Here is a 20,341-nt window from a genome sequence, read left to right as displayed (position 1 = left end):
GAGAGGGTCCGGCCCACGCTGCGCCTGGGCTGGGACTGGTCCCGCCGGCGCAGGGTAGCAGGAAACTCTCTGCACACTCACCGGACCTGGGCTAGGACTCCCTGGCTCTGTTCTACCCAGGTGCTGAGCCAAGAGCTGGCCAGAAGGCAAGGCTGGCTCACCATGACCAGCTCCAGCGCCTTGCGCAGCCTGGCCCCTTCTGTGCTTACTCATGAGCAGGAACCCCTGAGGCCAGAGGCAACAGCAACCCCATGGGGAATACTCATGACTGGCAGCAACTTTCTACAATGAGACAATGTTCAAAACACTTTTCACCAGGGGCCTGTGTCCTTACTGCCGATTTGTGCAGTTCACCAAAAAAGGCCATGTTGCAGTCCTCTCATTTGATAAAAATTCTGAGAAATACCCTAGAGATCAGAGGAACCTGAGCAGATGACCATGGGCCATCTTAACAGATGACCACTGACACCACCAACCCAAACAAGACTGTCACAGTTCATCAATATTTCTCTTCCTTTAATCTTCAACGTAAACAAAAAAATCAATGATTAAGTGGGAATATAAAATGGAACCACTGCTGTGTGAAACACTACAACAGTTACACACACACACACACACACACACACACACATACACAAATACAGCTAGGCCTACCATGCGATCTAGCAATTCTACCTCAGGGTGTATATCGAAAGGAAATGAATGCAGGGATCCAAACAGGTACCTACACATTCTTCATGCTCACAGCAAACAGCACTGTTCATAAGAGTCCGAGACAGAAACCACCAACTGCCCAGCAATAGATGAAAAGCAAAATCCAGCCCACCTAACACATCAACTATTCAGTTTTAAAAGAAATTAAATTGCGATGTAGGCTATACTATGGATAAACCCTGAAGACTCTAGGCCACATGAAATAATCCAGACACAGAAGGACAGAGACTGTCTGACTCAAGTACTTATCAGAGGAACCTATGGCAGTCAAAGGCATCAACAGGAAGTAGCACAGTGAAGGCTGGTTGAAAAGGAGAACGTGGAATTATTGTGTAGTGAGTACAGAGCTACAGGTTGGGCAGATGATGAATTCTGGAGACAGATGTTGCAGACAGCTGCACACAGATGTGAGCATAATTAATGCCACTGAACTTTACAATTACAAACTTAAAATGGTAAATTGTGTCTTGTCACTGTTATACCATCAACAGAAAAATAATGATCAAAAGTAAGTTTTATCGAAGCAGTGAAGAAGTACATAGAGAAGAGCCATTTTTAGACGTGATACATCCCACAGATCATTCGATACCACAAACTATGCTGAGAAGTGTAGAGGTCATTCCTTCAAAACACCGGAGCTGGTGTCTCCCGGGCCAGGGATGGGATGGTAGGGCCTGAGCAGAAACCACAGCATCTGCACCACCCCCCAGCCCTGCAAAAGGAAGCAGCACCCTGCGTCCTCTTTCTTTGCCTTGGCAGGTTTCCAGCTAGGAGGCAGGCGAGAGGAATTCATCTTTCCCACATATCTGAAATTTCAGGTTAGGTCTATGCTTTAAGCCAAGCAATTCTGACTTTGTAAAGAGCCAATTCTTCTAGGACAATCAAAGCTGGCAAAGTAACACCTTGAGGAGATGTTTACATTCTGGTAAGCAAATCTGCCAAGCTGGATTGAGTTTCCCCAAAGCCACTTCACAAGTGCCAGAGGAAAGAGGAAGAAAAACAGGTGAACAGCTACTCTCCTGTGTAAGGCTTCGTTTGACTGAACTGACCCCCACTCTGACTCCAGGGATGACGTGTCCACAGTGGAGGGCTCACCAAGTTTCCTAGTAGTCCTGGAACTGGGCATGAGCTAGAACAGTGGCAGTGAACCTGCAGCATGTGCTACGGCGTTTTTCTCTTAAGACAAAAGATAATTAATGTAGGGGCTATTTTTTCTAAACTAAAACTTCAATATTCAGGTTTTACTGCAGGATTGCACTTTTTGATAAATAAGTGGGTTTTGCATTGTAGTTTGGGCACTTGGTCTCTAAAAGGTTCTTTTTTTTTTTTTTAAATTTTATTTATTTGTTTATTTATTTTGTGTGTGTGTGTGGCCAGCTCAGCCCACCTGGGGGCGGGGCTGGCTGGCATGTGGTGCTGGGGGATTGAACCGCGGTCCCTGTGCTTTGCTTGGCTTAAGCTTGTTCTAAGTAGGTGCTTTAGACCACTGAGCCATCTCACCAGCCCCTCTAAAAGGTTCTGATCTCGAGACAAAACTCTGCCCAATGTCTACAGCAACCTACATACCCTTCTTAAGAGGCAGACGACTGCCCAACAGACTAACAGCAACAAGACAAAGACCCTTTAACTAAAGCTTACAGACACATCACCATGTGACAGATGAGGAAACTGAGTGGATCTTCCACCACAGCCACAGGTGGTAAGATGCCACAAAGCCTAAGGCTCATAAAGGCTGCTCAGAGGAGAACCTGAGGGAAACTGCTTGCGCTTGCCAAGAAAATGCTCTGCAATAATCAGAAGCCCTGGATAAGTCCAAGGGGATCAAAGAAGCAATAGCAGAAATTGTTTGATCTTGACCTTTATCTTTTTTTAATCTTCATCTTTAATGAGGACTTGAAAAAAGATGTTTTTTAAACAAAAATACGCACAGCCAGAGAAAACAGTCCCGGGATGGAGTTTACAAAGAGTCCTTCATCTCTGACACACACACTGTCTCTGCAGCAACTCCTTTTAAGGACAGCTGAACCCTGGTCCCTGCATAAAGACTGGGGCAACCTATGGGACATTTTATGGCAGTTAGCAACCACAAAAGCACTGAATACAACAAAGCAGGCCTTGGATTAGAGCAAAAGTTAAAAAAAAAAATACATAAAAACAATCTAAATGACAAACAATATGAAAAACTATATTCATGCCAAAATTACTAAGACAATCTAAAATTAAAAGTGGTGTCCGAAATATTCAACCATTTCCTTAAATACTTCGAAAAACAGCATCTGGCTTTAGCTCTTTAACAACAGGCTATGCTTCAACATACATTCCAATTATATTTTTCTCTAGTTGACAAAATTATATCAAACATAATTAAAATTTACTTAAAAATATAATTCCCTTCTTCAAATACATTTTATCCTCCTAGATTTTACTTTACGAATCTGACTTCACTAAACTTCACTTTTATGTGTGAGTAAAGATTCTGTAATTGTTTTGGGATTTTTTAATCAATGAAGGTTTTTGTTGTGGTTGATATACTGTGTCAACTTAGGAAGTTTACAAGTTTAATTCAGTGACTCAGCAAAGAGCCAGGATTCTTAGTTTATAAACATCCTCATGCTGTATAAGAGGAGGGCATGGACATTGTGTGAGTTCTACACCCACAGCCCAGGGTAGCTGGTTTATAATATAAAGAGGGGAGGGGGGCTGGCTAGAAGCCACAGCTGCTGCCCTTCCCCTTGCTCTTCAGTTTCTGCTGCCATGAACTGCTGCTCTCTGTCATCTGCCACTCTGCCTGGCAGTCAGCCTGGTGTAAAGTGAAACTTCTACTAACTGTGATCTAAACAAACCTTTCTTTCCTTAATCTGGGGTGCCGGGTATTCTGTCCCACAAGTAAAAAGTAACTGAAACAGAATTTGGCACCAGGAGTAGGGTCGTTGCTGTGACTATACCTGACAATACGGGTTATGAGCTTTTGGGAATGGCTAATGGGAAGAGATAAGAAAGGTTTGGAGAGGTCACCAGCTAGCAAAGAGCTAGAATGCCTTTGGCTCTTCTGTATGGGAGATTCTGGTCAGAGATCAAAAGACCAGAACACTGATAGAAAGCCTGCCTGTAAAGACCAGACTGGGGAGGTTTCTGCTGGGAAGAAGGACTGCACTGGTTGTTAAGACTCCAGATAACTTGTGTTTTGGCTTGGCAGAAACTTTGCATTTTTCTCGTGTCCAGAAACTTTGCCTGAGACTAAGAGTAGTGGACTGATTAACCTTGCAAAGAATTTCTCAGGGCAGTCAAATGTTGAGGCAGTGGCATGGCTATTGTTGGGGGCTTTTAGTCAGATTTATGTTGAGAATCAAGAACAGACAGCCCATCAGGATGATTTAAAATGTTGTGAATTTGGCCAAAAACAAACCACCAGAAAAGCTGTGGACTGCAAAGATTGAGTTGAGATCTCCACTGCTCAGTAGAAACAGGAAAATAAAAAAGATGACCTGAGGGCATCACAGGCGGTGGCAGGTTCCTGCCATTTGCAGCCTTAAAACTGCAAGGGTAGGGCCAGGGGGAAAGCTCAGTGGAATAAGTATTTGCCTGGCAAGCACAAAGTCTTGAGTATGATCCCTGGTTCCAGAAAAAAAAAAAAAAAAAAAAAAAAAACATGCAAGGGTAAGGGACCTTTGCTTTGAGGAAAAAGCCACAGAACTCCATGTTCCAAGAAGGAGGTGGCAGCCACACCACTAAAAAGCCAGTCCCCCTAAAAAGCCATAGGAGCTACCAGCAGAAGTGTCATGGGGTGGAGCCAGATAAGGCCTTTCGGAGCTGTCTCAATTACTCTTTTCTTGCTGCTGGGACAAATACCCAATGCTCAAAATGAAGGAAGGAACGGTGTATTTAGCTCAGTTAGTGGAAGTTTCAGTCCATACTCAGCTGCTCCAACGCAGAGAGGCACCTGGCAAAGGGCAGCCGTTCACGGTAGCAGAAGACAGCAAAACAGCAAGAGCAAAAGGGAGGAGTAACAGCAACAATAACAGAGAGGAGTCTGTCTCCTTTAAATTGCATTCAGGCTATCCACCCTGGGCTGGGTGTAGCTCTCACACTCATAATTCCAGCAGTACTCAGACCCATAATCCCACCCAGCCTTGGATTATAAATTAATCACAAACTGTGGAACTGCGCCTCAGTGACTGCATGAGGCTTTGGGGGGGGGGGACAAATACACACAAACCATAACAGGAGCTTACAACTCATTACAGATTGCTTCAGATGTTCCACACAAAACTACAAGAGTTAATGTTTCCCCTTCCATATTTCAGACTTGCTTTGGTCCCTATGCTTTGTACCCTGCCGCTTGTACCTTTTAAAATGGTAGTGTATTTCTTGTGCCATTAAATGTTACAAGTGTTTAACTTTTCATTTGTACAGGGGCTCACAGCTTAGAATCTGCCTTAGATCTTGGAGACTTCGGGCTTGCACTTTTGAGCAATGCTAAAATTGTTAAGACTTTGATAATCTTAAGAGACTGACTAGGGAGGTAGCTAGTCAGATATCTCAGACTGATAGCTCAGTAGATTAAAGATAACAGCAGATTAAAGCACCTGCTTAGGCAGACTCAGGGACTGGGGTTCGATCCCCAGCATGCCATGCTGGACCTGCCCCCAGGGCATGCTGAGATAGCAACTGAGACTGGGCCTGGTGGCACACGCCTGGAATCCCAGCACTTACAAGGCTGAAAACAGGAGGCTCACTATGAGTCCAATCTGTGTAGTGAAACCCTATAGATCATGTACTAAATATAAAAAAATAATTAATTTTAAAAAAAGGTTCACTAAAATGCCTTTTGCATAAAGGGATGTGCATGAATATTTGGAGGGCAGTGTCCAGTGGCAAAATATTATGGTTCTAACACAATACAGTGTTCAAGTTGCAAAATGTTAATAAGCATGTCTATGTAACTAAAACCTGGCTTAAGGAAATGTCTGGCTACCACAGTAACAAGGGGTGGATTGTGCTGGCTGATACAGTGTGTCAACTTGAGAAGTTTAGAAGTTTAACTAAGTGACTCAGCAGAGAGCCAGTATTCTTGGTTTGTAAACATTCTCATCCTGAGCAAGAGGAGGGCATGGACATTGTGTGAGTTCTACATCCCCAGCCCAGGGTAGCTTGTTTATGGCATAATGAGGGGTGAGAGGCTGGCTAGAAGTCATAGCTGCTGCCCTTCCCTTTATACTTTGCTGTTTTCTGCTGCCATGAACTGCTGCTCTTTGCCATGTGCTGCTCTGCCTGTTAGACAGCCCAGTATAGACTGAAACCTCCACTAACTGAGCTTAAATAAGCCTTTCCTTCCTTAATTTTGGGTGTTGGGTATTTTATCCCAAAGACGAATAAAAAGTAACTGAAACATTTTTACTAAATAAAGTGGTTTTCCCATAAATATGAGATTTTGCTATGAAAACACTGTAAAACCTAGCTGGCTTTTTAAAAAACTAATCTCATTATTCAGTCATCATTTTAGCATAGCCTACTATGCCAAGCGGCTCTGATGGAGTAGAAATTGAAACTTTGACTGTGTAGTAGCAAAGTTTACATAAAGGGGAAAAAAAAGCCTGATGCAAATACTTCTCCAGTACAGCATTTATGATCTGTTTACAGCGATAACTTGCATACCCGTGTTCCCAGCAACGTCATTCACAACAGCTGAATCCCGGCAGTGGCCTATCTGTCCATCAACAGATGAATGGATAAAAAGGTAATGCTGACACACAAGGGAATCCTACTCTGCCATAAAGAAGGATAAACTAATGGACGCACCCTGAGGCTGCAATGTTAGCTGAACTAGATCCGACACACAAGCTCAAACAGTGCATGGCTTCTCCTCCATGAGAAACCAGCATTATAAATAAAGAGCAAAGCAGAAGATAAATCATGGGAAGTAGGAGGACAGAAACTTCTCTAAGGGAAAGGAGACAGAAGAGATGGAAGGAGGAGTGAGGGGAGGGAGAGACGATGGAAAAGAAATTAGGACGGGCTCTGCACATGGACCAGCTCCACACACAGCAAGTACCGTGGACGGACAGAAAAGGACTCGATTTACATGATTTACCCAGTTTTCCCGAATGCGTCTGATGCCTCCACGTTCTACCGCTGAGCGTCACTTACCTTCCGATAAATCATGTGGCACATGGCTACTCTCAGCCTCATCCCGGCGCACTGAACATGGTAAAAATACAAATGATGCAATATGGCAAGAAAGAGCGTGCAGACGGTGAGCACCGTGGCGTAGCCGTAGGCTCTGTACAGAGCCACGGAGTCCTGGGGATCATAATTCTCAAAGTAATTAATAACTTTCCCCAAAAATAAGGGCTGAATTACTTTGATGCTTTCCTAAAAGAAGAAGAGAAAAACATTTATTAGGAATATAAACCACATCACTCTTCTCAACACAAGCTGTACTTTTCTTAGCACATTAAAAAGGCCTTTTCACTAACCTAAAAGAAACACAGATTCCCCTGCTGAGTTAAGTTTCTGCTCCTTCCCGCCTTGCCCATTCCCCGTGATATGCCCCAGGGGTGGGACCTTCCTCCCTTGCCTAGATACCTGCTGACCCCCAAGAGCCGAGACTTCCTCAGTCCTATACTCCCTATATATATCCAGCACCTCCCCTGAATAAACGAGCCTTGATCAGAAAAAAAAAAAAGAAAGAAAGAAAGAAAGAAAGAAAGAAAGAAAGAAAGAAAGAAAAGAAAAGAAACACAGAACTGTTTACCTCTTTAAAACAGATGGTAGTTTTAACCTAAAGTCAAAATTGTGAACTCGAGGACAATAAAGTTTTAGTACACTGTGCTTGGTCCACTCCAGATGCTCAATAAATATTATAGCCAGGCCTTTAAAACTCATCAGGCAAACTACCAAATAAATCTTGGCCTAACAGGAGTAAGGAAGAAAAGCAGCCAAAGAGGACAGCGGTCAAATGTGCTTACCAGGACCACCTCGGCCTATAGGGCTTGGCCATCTCTTCCCACTCCTTCAGCCCTCATAGGCAGAGATGTGGGAGCCACCAGATCAGAAAAGAGAACCTCCCAGTCTCTCCCAACCCAAACTGCACAGGCGGTAGGGCCAGGAGAAGAGGATCCAGGTTGACGATGTTTCCAAGCTCTGGCCCTAGGGCTGCAGCTTCAGTAAGCCTCTGCCCCCAGAAGCTAGGAGGTACCCATAGCACTTGCCTCCTTCACTCTGAGGACTCTGGAGTCAAAGAGTAAACATAGTACATGCCGGGCTGAGCTACGGTCACCAGCGGCTTGCTATCAGCCTACTACCATAGGTGCTGGTTCTAAAGAAACAGCAGTAACCGTCTGTTCTCCACAGCCACGCTGGGAGGCACTGGGCCTTCTTCCCAGTCAGGAGAGAGGGGAAACAAGTCTTGCTCCCCACAGGTAACAGCAGAGCAAACAAAGCTTGGGCCTGGTACACAAGCAGCAACAGACTTTCCTGACTAGTTCCGGGGCCTCTCCCTGCCAGCAAGTCACTCCTCCCCATCACCTCCTTCCTCCCTCCAAACCCTCGCAAGGGACCTGACCATCAAAGAAAATCAAACACCCACCAGCAAACCCCAGTCACCAAAAGTAAACACACAGCCCGCCCATGTCATTTCCTCCTGACTTCGCAGAAGAGATAACACCAAAAGTTTGTAAATCTCTCAAGAACTGGACTTGGAAACAAGTTTTTGCTTTGAAGCAACTTGTCCTTATTAACATAGACATGGCAAATGACCAACAGGTTTGCTATTGTCAGCTGTCTTCTGTCTGGGTGAAGAAGCCATGCATGGGAGGAGGGGGAACAAAAGGAAGCAAAGCTAACACACAAACTTTTCCCAAGCAATCGGTGCTCGGGCAGATGTTTACAGACAGTGCTGCAGTCTCTGAAATGGGCCCTGACCTAGGCTCGCACGCACGCTGCTGACCTGCCGTGTGCTTACAGGTGCACGTGAGCAGAGACTTACCAACCTCATCGGCTTCCAAGGAGCCATGGGAGGTTTTATGCACTGGTCAGAGGTAAGAAACGCTGTTCAATAACACAGTCACCAGCGAGACCATCAGACACCAGAATTTGGGGGCCACTGTCCATTTCCAGCATGCCCAGTCATTCATTGCAAGAGACACCAGGAATTGAGGAAGCACCCTACACAGAGGGTCATGTGGACAGTTTCAGCGCATGCTGAAATGAAACTCTAGGGTCCCCAGACAGGCAAGAAGCCGAGCACACAGATGGCCAGTCCCAGCTCGGCATGGGCCCTGGAAGCCACGTGCAACCTGGAGAAGGAGATGACGCCTGCCAGAGCCCTGGCTACAGGGCCTTACCAGAAGAGCCCCGGAAGGTGGGGCCGCACGGCCAGAGGTGCAGTTCTCCTGACATGGGTTTAATTCCAACAGAGAAAGTGAGAACATAATGACAGACGTTACAAAATAACAGACAAAACAGGTACCAAAGGAAGGCAAACCACTACCAGCTGTCTGAGTTTTCCTGCTGAGAGACAGCATCTGACAGGAAGTGCAGTCGAGAAAGCAGGCCGTTGATGAGTGACCAGTCTGTGGCCCATTGTCACCCTCCTTGGTACAGACCTACGCATGTCCCATCCTAACCCTCAACTAATAAATAAACAGCTGGGACAATACTCATTATCAAACGACAACCAACCAAATTCAAACTTTCTGGTTTATCAGGGAAAAGATCAAAAGTCTCACAAATCTTAGATACCAATTTGTATCCTATGGAAGAATCTTTCTACAAACCAGGAACATAGTTATCTTTCTACAAATCAACTAAGAATAGAGCTCAGTCCTCCACAAGAATTCTCCGGCCGGGGAGACAGTGCAGTTGCTTAAGTGCTTGCCTGGTATGCGCAAGGTCCCAAGCTTTATCCCTGGTACCCCCCTCTCACACACACGCAAGAATTCTCAACTGTGAAGCCATGTGGGGCTGCTTTATACTTCTCAGTAGAGTATTCGGTTTAATTAACTCAGCCCCTGAAAACCTGGCAGTGTGGTAGCTAGGCATGGTGCTCCATACCTGTAATCCTGGTATTCTGGGAGGAAGAGGCAAGAGGATTTCAAGTTCAAGCCCAGCCTGGCCAATTTAGCGACTTAGCAAGACCTACTGTCAAAACTAAACAATAAAGGCTGGAGATGTGGCTCAGTACAAAGGGCCTGAGTTCAATCAACAACACAGGAAAAAGTGAGAAACACCTAAGTGGGGCCCTGTCCTCAGAGTAACTTACTATGGGATTTGATGAGGCAAGGTTCCAGGGGTCAGAGCACCCTCATGCCCCCGAGGACCTGAGGCCTTCCTTACCCAGGGCCTCCATGCGTAACCTATGAGAGCAGAGAAAACTGAGGACATAGAGCCAGGCTAACAAAGGAGAGCATGCTGGGGCACAAAATAGAGACAGAAGCCAGGGAGCTTGCAGGGGAGATGAGCTGGAGGGGATGAGGCAGGGTGCGGAGAGCCAGATGCAAGGAGGAGTACAATGAATCTGCGGAACTCAGAGGACCCTGGAGACACCGTACATCCTCCTTGAACTGCGTTCTGTGGCCTGACCGCTCCTCAGAATCGATCACCAGGAAGGTTCAAGAACTCACTGGTCAACACAGATCTAGATCCCACTGACGGGATGGGGACTGACAGTGCCCGATCCTGCCCCAGCCAAAGATTCTGATGGACACACCAAGCCCCAAAGAAGCATCGATATCCTGCCCTGCCCCGGCCCTGTGTCCCAACCTGCAGAGGTTGGAGGGAGACCCACTGCGCAGAACGTACGGGAGTGCGCCAGGTTCTAAGGGGCCTGGGGTCGTATACTAATGCATCGGAAAATAATAACCACACAGGAACCCAGAATCTTGAGCCTTCAACCAGAAAACAGACCTACCGCTCAGCACAAGAAAGAAAATTCTTCAGAAAAGCCTGCATATAGAAAGTGAAAGAACAAAAGACAATTTTGTTGGTAGTACTAGAGACTGATGCCAGAGCCTCGTGTGTTCTATTCAAGGGCTCCACCACTGAGCCACACTGACAGCTCCTTTTATGTTATTTTGAGACAGGATCTCACTGAATCACCCACAGTGGTCTAGAACTGGCAACCCTCCAGCTCCAGCCTCCAGAGGAGCTGCGATTACAGGCACACATCACCACACCCAGGATGTTTGCTTTTAAAGTTACCTCTAAAAAGAGAGAAAGGGTTCGTAGAAGGGACAAGGTCAGTCTTCTTTAAAAATAGCCTCTGTGGTCTCTTTTAATTTGAAACCTTGAAAATACTACACAGAATTATAAAACATAATTAAACTTTTAAAAGGCAAATCTTAAAGCTTGAGGGTGAAATGAAGCAAATGTATACCCCAAAGTATACACACATACATATATATAAATATATACTCATCTAGTTGTTGATACAACCATACCCAAAAAAAGCTATTAAGAGTGGTTTTAAAACAAAATAATTTGAAGATGTACTCCCTGTAGGATAGAGCTCCCTTTTATGAACTACAAAAGTATCTTAAATGACTTTCAGAAATCGTATTATGGCTTCCAGGATTGATACTATAAAATAAAATGAATTAATATCACAACATCAGTAGGAGCTGACATTAGGCATGTAAGTTAACAGAACAGATAAAAGAAGAGACAGATAAAAGATTAAAGAAATTACATAGGCAGGGCAGATAGCCAGCAGGCACAAGGTCCCCAGTTTGATCCCTGGTACCACAAATAAATAAATAATTACACAAAAGAGGCCAAGGAGATAGCTCAGTAAAATAAGCCCTTGCCTGGCAAGCGAGGAGTCCTGAGTTCAATCCCCAGTACCGCAAAAAAAAAAGAAATTACACAAAAACACTAGTATTATGAATATGATCTGGAAATACCCAAAGAAACCCAGGAGTTCAAATAAGTTTATCTTTAAAATATAAATACTTTCCTTCTAGTTTTGTCCCTTACAAAAGCCAAAAAGCAACTCAGACTATGGCATTACACTACCAAGGACAACGTCCCAAGAAAAAGGGTCCGCGTGGCTTAGAGAAATGGCTATATTCACAGCAGGGGTGAAGCCTGCACAAGCTGAGCTGAAAGCACTGGGCCACCACAGAGCAGGACGCTGGCAAGAACAAGCAGCGCATATGCAAAAGCTTCTAGGCCTAGCCCTTGGGGGCTCACGCAGCCGACAGGCCAGCACAGCACGGACCGGGGACTGCGATGGAAGAAACAAGGAAGCCACACGAACTCCATGAGCTCATAAAGACTCTCATCAAAACAAGCAGTAAGAAAAAGCTCAGCCCCAGAGGACAACGCTAGAGACCCACTCATCTTGAAAACTATTTTTTTCTTACAGGGAGATAAAATGAACCATTTATCCTGATTTTCCTAGACATACTATACCTCGGGATAACCAAAAAGTTAAGACTAGCAAAGTTTCTCTCTCTGAAGATAGCTAGCATATCACCACTGCGTAACCCTCTAGTGAATGAACGGATCTTAAGCAATGACCATGAACGGCTCCTCACGCCACACACACCAAAAGGCCAGGCACAGGTCGGTCCCTTGGAGCAGAGGAGCACAGCCCTGCATACAAAGTAAACTTGCCGAAGGGCAGAGAAGCAAAATCAACACCAAGGCAGATCCAGCTTCTGGATAGACCAACCAGCTCCTAGCACCAAACAAACATGTTAAGTGACACAGGAGGGAAGACACCACCGGCCCAGAGGAGACTGTGGGAATCTCTGCAGGACACACAGCCCAGAAACAAGCAGACGGAGAGGAGGAGAAAACAGGAAATCAGACCTAGAGACAACACAACCTGGGTTAACCCCCTCGCACCTGACTGAAATAGCAAGTCTACATGCATGAAAAGTGAGATAACGAGAGGCTTGAAGATTAAGAAATAAATAAGAGGTGGGCGCACTGAGGAATGACTCCAGTCCCGGCTTTGCAGGAGGATGGTTTGAGCCCTGGGAGTTCAAGGCCAGCCTGGGCAACACAGCAAGGCTAAGCTGGAGTCCATCTCTCTGTCTGTCTCTGTTTTGCAAAAAAAAAAAAAAAAGAGAGATGGGCACTGCACGGATGCGGATGCTCAAGATACTTCGGTCTTAGTCAATATGTGTGCACATAATAACCATTTGGAACTTTTAGGGAAAGATCGTCTTTTAAAGTTACACACTGTAACATGCAGAGATGCTACCACGGGGCTCTGGGAACAGCTTCGAATTGGCAAGGGCAGGGCTTCACATGACTCAAGCCCGGTCATGAGTTGGTAATTACCGCAGCTGGCTTAGGGCAGGGAAGGGCTGATGATCCTCATCTGTACTCAAGCTTTGGAAATGTTCTTTAAAACCTCACCAAAAAAACACCACACAGAGCAGGGCCCGCGTGCCAAGCAGCTGCCCCAGGAGCCCTGCAGTGTGGGAATACACACCCGGCTCCCCACGCTGAGCCTCTCTGGGGCTGCACAGGAGCGCAGCGGAAGCAGGCAGGACCTCGGGTCTGGAAATCCACCCGCACTGCTTCAGAAATCAGGGCTGCTGCTTGCACGCCTGGTCCGGCCCCTCCTGTGCCTGGGTGTCACCCACGGCTGTGGGAATCGGACACCGCAGAGGAGCCCTGGCCCACCGAATGAGTGGTGGGCAGCACAATATGCCAGCACCACAGCAGAGAAATGAGTGTGCGCTGTCATTATGTTTATTATCTGACACTCGCGCGAGGCTGGAGGTGGAGCTCAGTACCAGAATGTCGGCCTAACGAATGAGGCCCCAGGTTCAATCCCTCACGCGGCCAGAAGCCAAAATGGGGAGAGGGTGACCTTATTCTGCTTTTTAATAGCCAAGATACCTGCTTTCACAAGGACCTGAAAAATCCCCTTGCTCCTTTGCTCACAGCAATATATGCTCTGGTTTCTCTTCAGAGCATATAAATGTTTCCTCTTATGCTCACAGCAGACAAGAACCTGGAGAAAAGTCATTCATGAAAGCCAGACTTCCCCACTAGTTGTTAGAACTGTCAGGTTTGGGGCACAGTTCTTTTTTTTTAAGCCATGATGAATAGAATCTCTCTCAATTGAGTCGTCTGCTTTCCTGACTTAATGAAGAAAATGAGCTTAAAAGCACCTGCCCTCGTCTAGGACTGGAGGTGAGTTCTCAGCTAGGCCGATGCCATCACAAACTGCGTCCACCTCTCCTGCCTCTCCGGCCACTTCTCCCTCACTGTGTCATCCTCACAGGGTGTCCTCACATCAGCAGCTACTTCAAGGCCTTTCAAGCTGAGAGAAGGTTGGGGACACTTGGAGCTGGGAGATGCAAAGGCCTGGGACAGCTCTCAGGAAATCCTCCCTGTGATGCACCAAGTTCCAAAGTGACACTCAGGTCCCCGCTTCCAATAGCCCTCACCTGGTCCATACACAAATGGAGCAAAAATCTGAGGGACTCAGGAGCAAGACCTGCCCCTGCCCGCTCATCAGTAAGACGGGCAGTGGCTGAGTCACACTGGCTCTTCCGAGGTCCCCAACCCTGCACCCAGAAGGCTCAACACCCTCCAACCCCAAGCACAGACCCGCCATGACCTGCACGGGCAGCCTGTGCCGTCTTCCCAAGTTCCATGTCTTCCCCCCGAGGGCTCTGGGCAGGTGCAGACCTGCTTCTGTCCCCATGACACTCCGGGCGGTGTCCCTTGGGGACAGGCCTGTGCAAATTCATGGCTTACTGGGCTCCAGCTAGCATGCCTGCTAGAGCGTGCTTTCACCACCTTTCCTGTACTTGTCTCACTGGAAGAGATGCGCGCGGCTTTGTAATCCCAGCCTCCCCCAGACCTGGCATTGCCTGCCTCTTCCTATTGGGTGACATCTAGAGAAACCGCTGCTTCTGCTGTGGCCATACAGCTTGGGATTGTGGAGACACCCAGATGGGTGTTGTGTCCACTGGGAGAAGTATAAGGGCGCTGGAGGGCGAGGAAAAAATGTGCCTGCTTTCTCTCTACGCGGTGCCAGCTTGCATTGAGATCTTTCACCACCTAAAACTCAGAGATAAACAAGCGGCAGACAAAGATGATAAAAAGCCACTTCATAAAACCAATTATTAAGCTCTAATATTCATCCTGTTTGACTTGGTAACTAGATATAACAGTAACCAAAACCCACAGCAGCACCTGGGAATGATTTCTGACTGTTAACAGGATCCTCGCTCTTTGCCAAGAAATTACTTCTCTCTGCCATCTCCAAAACAGCAGCAGCAAGTCCCCCAAAACAGGGGCATTTGTTGTAGAATTCAGGCTTCTTTCCACTGGCAACAAAAGTAAGTAAATAAAAGGTATACTAGGTGAGTTCAAGTGACCCTTAACTCCCTGAACTTCACTGCACTGGAACAAAAAGTTTGGCCACTAATTATGTTAAAAACACAAACTGCAGGCCACCATGCCCACCAAGGAAATAACCAGCCACCATCTAATTGCGGAGAGCTGAATCCCCATGAACACAGTAAGTGCGCTCCTGGGTCCACTGCACCTATCACCCTAACCCTACGGCCCGCCTGGCAAGCAGAGTGTAGACAACAGAACAGAGCAGCCGCCCACACCAGTGAGCAAGTGTGGACCCCTGCCAAGCAAACGCACACCTGCTCCACCACGTAGTCCCCAGGCTCGAGAAAGGCAGCACTCAGCTGGGCCTGGACCATCACAGTGCCGAGGCCACCACCAGCCAAGACACCACGGCCTCCCCAGGTCACCCAGGCCGCTCAGCTGGAACAGGGTCTTAGCAGCCTTAGGTTTGAGAACTAGGATTAGCAAGGTGGCCCGCCCTGGCCACTGTCCCACACCACCTGTGACTTTCTGGCTCGTCCCTAAGCAGCAACCTCTCATCTGACTGCCTAAGCCACGCTCTGCCACTCCAGGGAGCTCTCCACATCTGTCTTATCCTCCTCCGTCCAGATTGGCACAACAGGCATTGCACAGCCTGAGGACAAAGTCCACCAGCTGTGCTTCCGGACCCGGGGAGAGCTGTCAGGCCAAACAGGCTGGGCTGTGCTGAAACGCAGCCGTGAGTGACGTTCTGCAGAGCCCAGGGCACACTCCATAGCACGCTGGCACTCACTCGGGGCCTCTGGGAAGAAGGGGTAACACTACCTCCCACCTCACCACGTCAGCCCAAGCAATGACAGTCATAAGGCGCTCAGCGCAGCTGCTGGCATATACTATCATTTGAGCAGCTGCTACTACTACTAAAAATATTAGCACTAGGCAGCTACTACTAAGTGAGTTCGGGTTCCAATGAACACTGGCGCTATTGTTGATCGTACTAATGCTAAAGTAGTACTGAAGAATACCGTGCTCCTGGGTATAAACCCTACCAATACGGCCCCCGCAGCTACTTCTAGTGCTGTGCTGGCACTGGTGGGTCCTGCATGGCTGCTGCTGAGCACTGCACTGCGTAGCACTACTACCTGATGGGTGCTGCTGCCCCCGAGTATGAACCCCCACTGCTGCTGCTGCTGTGCTGTGCTGCTCCTACTACCACTGGCTTTGAACCGCTTGTCAGGTACTTTTCTGCCATGACTCCTCGAGGACCAACCTCCTAAAAGAGAGGCACCAGAATAAGCTTTCCTGGGGGGGTGGGGGGCTGGTGTTCCCAGAAGTCCCACATCCACCACCCAACAGTAATGCATGTGACGGCAGCGCTCCCGGCACCCAAGGGGGCTGTCCTCCCTCACCCAGCCTCTCTCTCTGCCTGCATCTCACAGTAGCTCTCCCAGAAGACTGCGCTGATCTGAAAGGGGCCTGGCCACCAGCTGGACCAGCAGGCAGCCTGTGACAACCACAGGGCCCGAAAGTCAGTTCAAACGCAACCTCCCAGGCCACTTTCAGGATCCAGCTGTCTCTTGTTCCCTAAGCACCTTGTAACGCAGGGTAATCAGGAGACGGGGAACAGGGGGAGGCTCGCTCCAGGAGATGAGCCAGCACCCGTGGGAAGCCACCCTGCACTGCCTGTCCTGCGGACACCTCACCAGAAACCTGCAGGGGCACTGGCACATCTGAGGCTGACCTGGAGAGCTCTGCTCACCAGAGGCTTGGCTGTATTGGGCCAGGAAACCATTCATGCACAGGTACAGCCACACCAGTTTAATGTTCTACTTATTCCAAACTGAGACTTCCTGTGCCCAGGCAGAAATCTGGCACAGGTCAAAGATGGGCAGGGGAGCCCGGGGAACCCAGTGTTTACATATCCACCCTGCCTGGCACAACGCTGCAGCAGCCTCCAAAGGAGGGCAGGTGGCCTCTCCAAGGCAGAATGCACCTTCTGGCACACAGGCTTGCGCTCCTTTGTCACCAGTGAAAATGTAAATCTCTAGGGCACTAATCCTCGTGCCCACTGTCTGTCAGTTCCCCCTGGTTTTCTCCAGCCTCCTTGGGGAGAGCTGGCGACCACCTCCCCCTGTTGTAATGTCCTTTGACACCCACAAATTGTGAATAGGAGCCATAGCCCCAGCTCACTTCAGATCAGCTGCCCGCCCACCTTGCTCCTCCATATGCCCTGGGGCCACCTCTGCAGAATCCTGCTTTGAAAGCCACCCTGTTGCAGAACTGCATTTTCTATTCCAACCTTCTCTCACAGAGCCCCAAAGCTCCTGTGGCAGCTGTTCCTACTGAAGGCACAGCTAAGTGTTCAGTATCCTCTCCTGAAAACCAGGCACCTCAGGCACAATACCAGCTCACTGGCAGACCCCAAGGAAGCCCTTCAAGGTAACAGAGGTCAGCAGTTGGCTTTGTTTTCCACTAAAGCTCCCTTCTGCATTCTCGACAATGCTGTGCTACCAACACCCCACTTCCAACCAGCAATCCACCCCACCAAGGAGGTCTACAAGCCAGGACAGGATGGGCAACATCCAAATTCACTGAAATTCAGAGTAAAGTTGGACATCCTGTGTGCACAGGACCTGGGGCCCCAGTGCTGGCCCAGTGGGAAAGGGCAGCTCCCTGAAGCTGCAGCCAGCTCTGGTTGCCTGGGGCACCACAGCCGGACCAGGGACAGGACTTGAAGCCTGGCCTCCCTAGGAGCGAAAAGGTGGCACAATACCTTCCAGGGGAAGTCTGCATCCCTCTTGGCAGGACTAGTTTAGTAATAATTTGTGGAGCACAGGTAAGATGTCTTCTATATTCCTGACGCTGATACAAACTTATTTTTTCCAAACTGCAGGGTATAGCGCTTCAAGGTCAGTTGGAGAGTCCTGGAGAGACTCAGGCTGACTATCAACACTGGCATGGTTTGCTAAGCACCAACACTGTCCCAGCATGGTAGAAGGCTGTGACATCAGGCTTTAATATGTTAGAAGAAGAAGTAATAATGGCCTTGAGCTTCGGGCCCCTAAGTACTACTGAGGGGACAAATGCAGCTGCTGAGCTACGCCCACCTGTGTACAGACATTTACCTCAATGAGTGTAAAAATTCCCAAAACTAGGTATGATTTCCAGTAACACTTTATGATTGCTTTTGTCAAAGAAGGCTTGCACGCATCCTTCTGGGCTCGGAAGACTTCTTTGTCCCAATACCTACAATGAAACAAAAGCTGAGTCAAGAAGAGTATACAACGCCAGCCGGTAACACAGGTGAGGAGGAAGAGGGACAGAGAAGTGTTCGTTGCAGGGCATTCTAAGGCTGTCCCTCGAGGGCAGGCTGCTGGTCCCAGGGCTCCAGAAAGATGTGTGATGCTCCGGGGCACCACCAAAACTGCCCTCGAGGGAAAAAGATTGGGATAGAGTTGCTGCCTAGCTGTGCAGCACTCTCAGCAGCCTGGGAAGGCAGAGCTGGGCGTGACAATCCAGCCACCGGCTCTTCAATCTCAGCTCAGACATCCAAGCTCTTTGGCACCTGCCCCTCCCTGGCTACAGAGGCTCAAGAAACAGGCCACCGAGAGAAGCCAGCCCAGGGACGGCCCACAGGGAGGTACAGACGTGGAGAGAATCGGGTTCCAGAGGGAGGTAAGGGCTGGGAAGCAAGGGACAGCAGGCAAGGTTTCAGGAGTTGGGGCGGGAGCCTCGCATGGGGAATGCTGGCTCTTCCTCGCCCTCCTGGACTGCCCCGCACTTACCCTTGCAGCTGTTCTCCTAGGTACTTGGAGCGATCTTGCGGGAGCACCGAATACATATCATCTTCCTCCAACCTCCGTTTATGGCCAATTTTAAACAAGGGGTTTAGCCACCTGTTAAAAATGGAAGGATTTGGGAGTAAACACACACACTAAAAAAGAATAGACTTGGCAAGGAGATGCTCTGTGGCACCAAGGCCGCAGCACACGTGGCAAGAGAGGCCACATCCTCAGCAAACCCGACTGCTAGACTCACCATAGGAATTCCGATTCACCCAACACTAAGAGGAACCAGTCAGCTCACCTCTTCAACCCATCATTCCCCAAGAAGATTCCAGAGGACTGTCACCTACCCAGCCCAGGCTCAGTACAGGTGGGTTTCCCAGATGGGTCAGAGACAAGTCCTGAATGCCTAAGGCCCTTACTCCCAGAAGACGCTCAGCCAGGACAGTCTTTCCCGGCAAGCACTTCGAGATGGAAATCAACCAGCATCTCCGCGGACTGGAGTCTATTCAGTCAAGGAGTAAAAGTAGCTCAGGAACGACAACAGGCAACAGAATTCGAATTTACGCCTGAGGAGGGTTCAGTCAGTGATTCCAGACCTATGCTGAGCAGGCCTTTCCTCCATCCATCCTGCTCAGCTGTCTTTCCTTCAAGGTTGGTCTCTTTCTTCATCCCATCTCCTTCAACAAACCCTTCCTGCGACACCATCACTTCTCACCACAGCACTGCCCAAAGGCCCCAGGACCCCCTGAGCTCTGTGACTACTCCCATCCCTTGTGGAAACACCATTCTCTAACACCATGTCTCACATGGGATAGATCCACAACACGCAGCCACTGAATGGATGGATGAGCTCCTGACCAAGTCAAGCGCTACACCACGCAATCTAGAACACAATTCCACAGAAGCTCCGTAGCCTCCATCACATGCAGTTCCAAACACAAAAAGCAGAAGCCATCCATCCGCTCAAGGGGCGCTCAAAAGAAATGGTCTCCACCCATCACGGCTTGCTGCCCCATTCTATTCGGTGCCATAGTCCCAGGTAAGGCATTCCTGGAGGGCTCCCATGCTTTATTGTTATTGACATAGTTTTTTGGGTTTTTTCCCAGGAATGTGAGAAGTTCTCTCAACAGCGTCCTCTCAGCATGGTGATAAAGACAACCAGCTCAAGAGGCCAGAGGACAACCCTGCCTCTCCTGCCTCGAGCTGGACCCCAATACTCAGCTTCTACAAGCTTTGCAGGCACCGTACGCTCACACAGAGCACAAGCGAAAATCTCAGGGGCCTGCAGGCCAATAAGTCCTCTTCCTCGCACTCTTCTCCTCTCCCCTCAGCCTTCTCTCGCTCAGGCACTGTGCCTCTCCCATTTGTCATTTCTCCTTCTTTCCTGACTTTTTTTTAAAAAACAACTGGCCAGGGGTGGAGAGATGGCTCAGTGGTCTAAAGCACCTATTTGAAACAAGCTTGGCAAAGCACAAGGACCGCGGATCAATCCTCCAGCACCACATGCCAGCCAGCCCCGCCCCCTG

At 48.4% G+C, this 20,341-nt stretch overlaps 1 protein-coding gene across 1 annotated transcript in view; it reads right to left on the bottom strand.

Moving 5' to 3' along the window:
- Positions 1–20,341, bottom strand: part of Abcc4 (ATP binding cassette subfamily C member 4) — a 249,589-nt gene that overhangs the window by 185,575 nt on the left and 43,673 nt on the right. Inside the window, exons 2-4 of the mRNA XM_004626249.2 lie at positions 18,813–18,923; positions 18,153–18,273; positions 6,862–7,086 (exon numbers count right to left, since the gene is read on the bottom strand). Of these exons, the coding sequence (XP_004626306.1) occupies positions 6,862–7,086; positions 18,153–18,273; positions 18,813–18,923 (457 nt within the window). The remainder of the gene's footprint in view (positions 1–6,861; positions 7,087–18,152; positions 18,274–18,812; positions 18,924–20,341) is intronic.

This window comes from Octodon degus, unplaced genomic scaffold (assembly GCF_000260255.1).
Source record: "Octodon degus isolate 3935 unplaced genomic scaffold, OctDeg1.0 scaffold00013, whole genome shotgun sequence".
In the NCBI taxonomy this organism is placed as follows: Eukaryota; Metazoa; Chordata; class Mammalia; order Rodentia; family Octodontidae; genus Octodon; species Octodon degus.
This window is presented reverse-complemented; position numbering and strand designations above follow the sequence as displayed.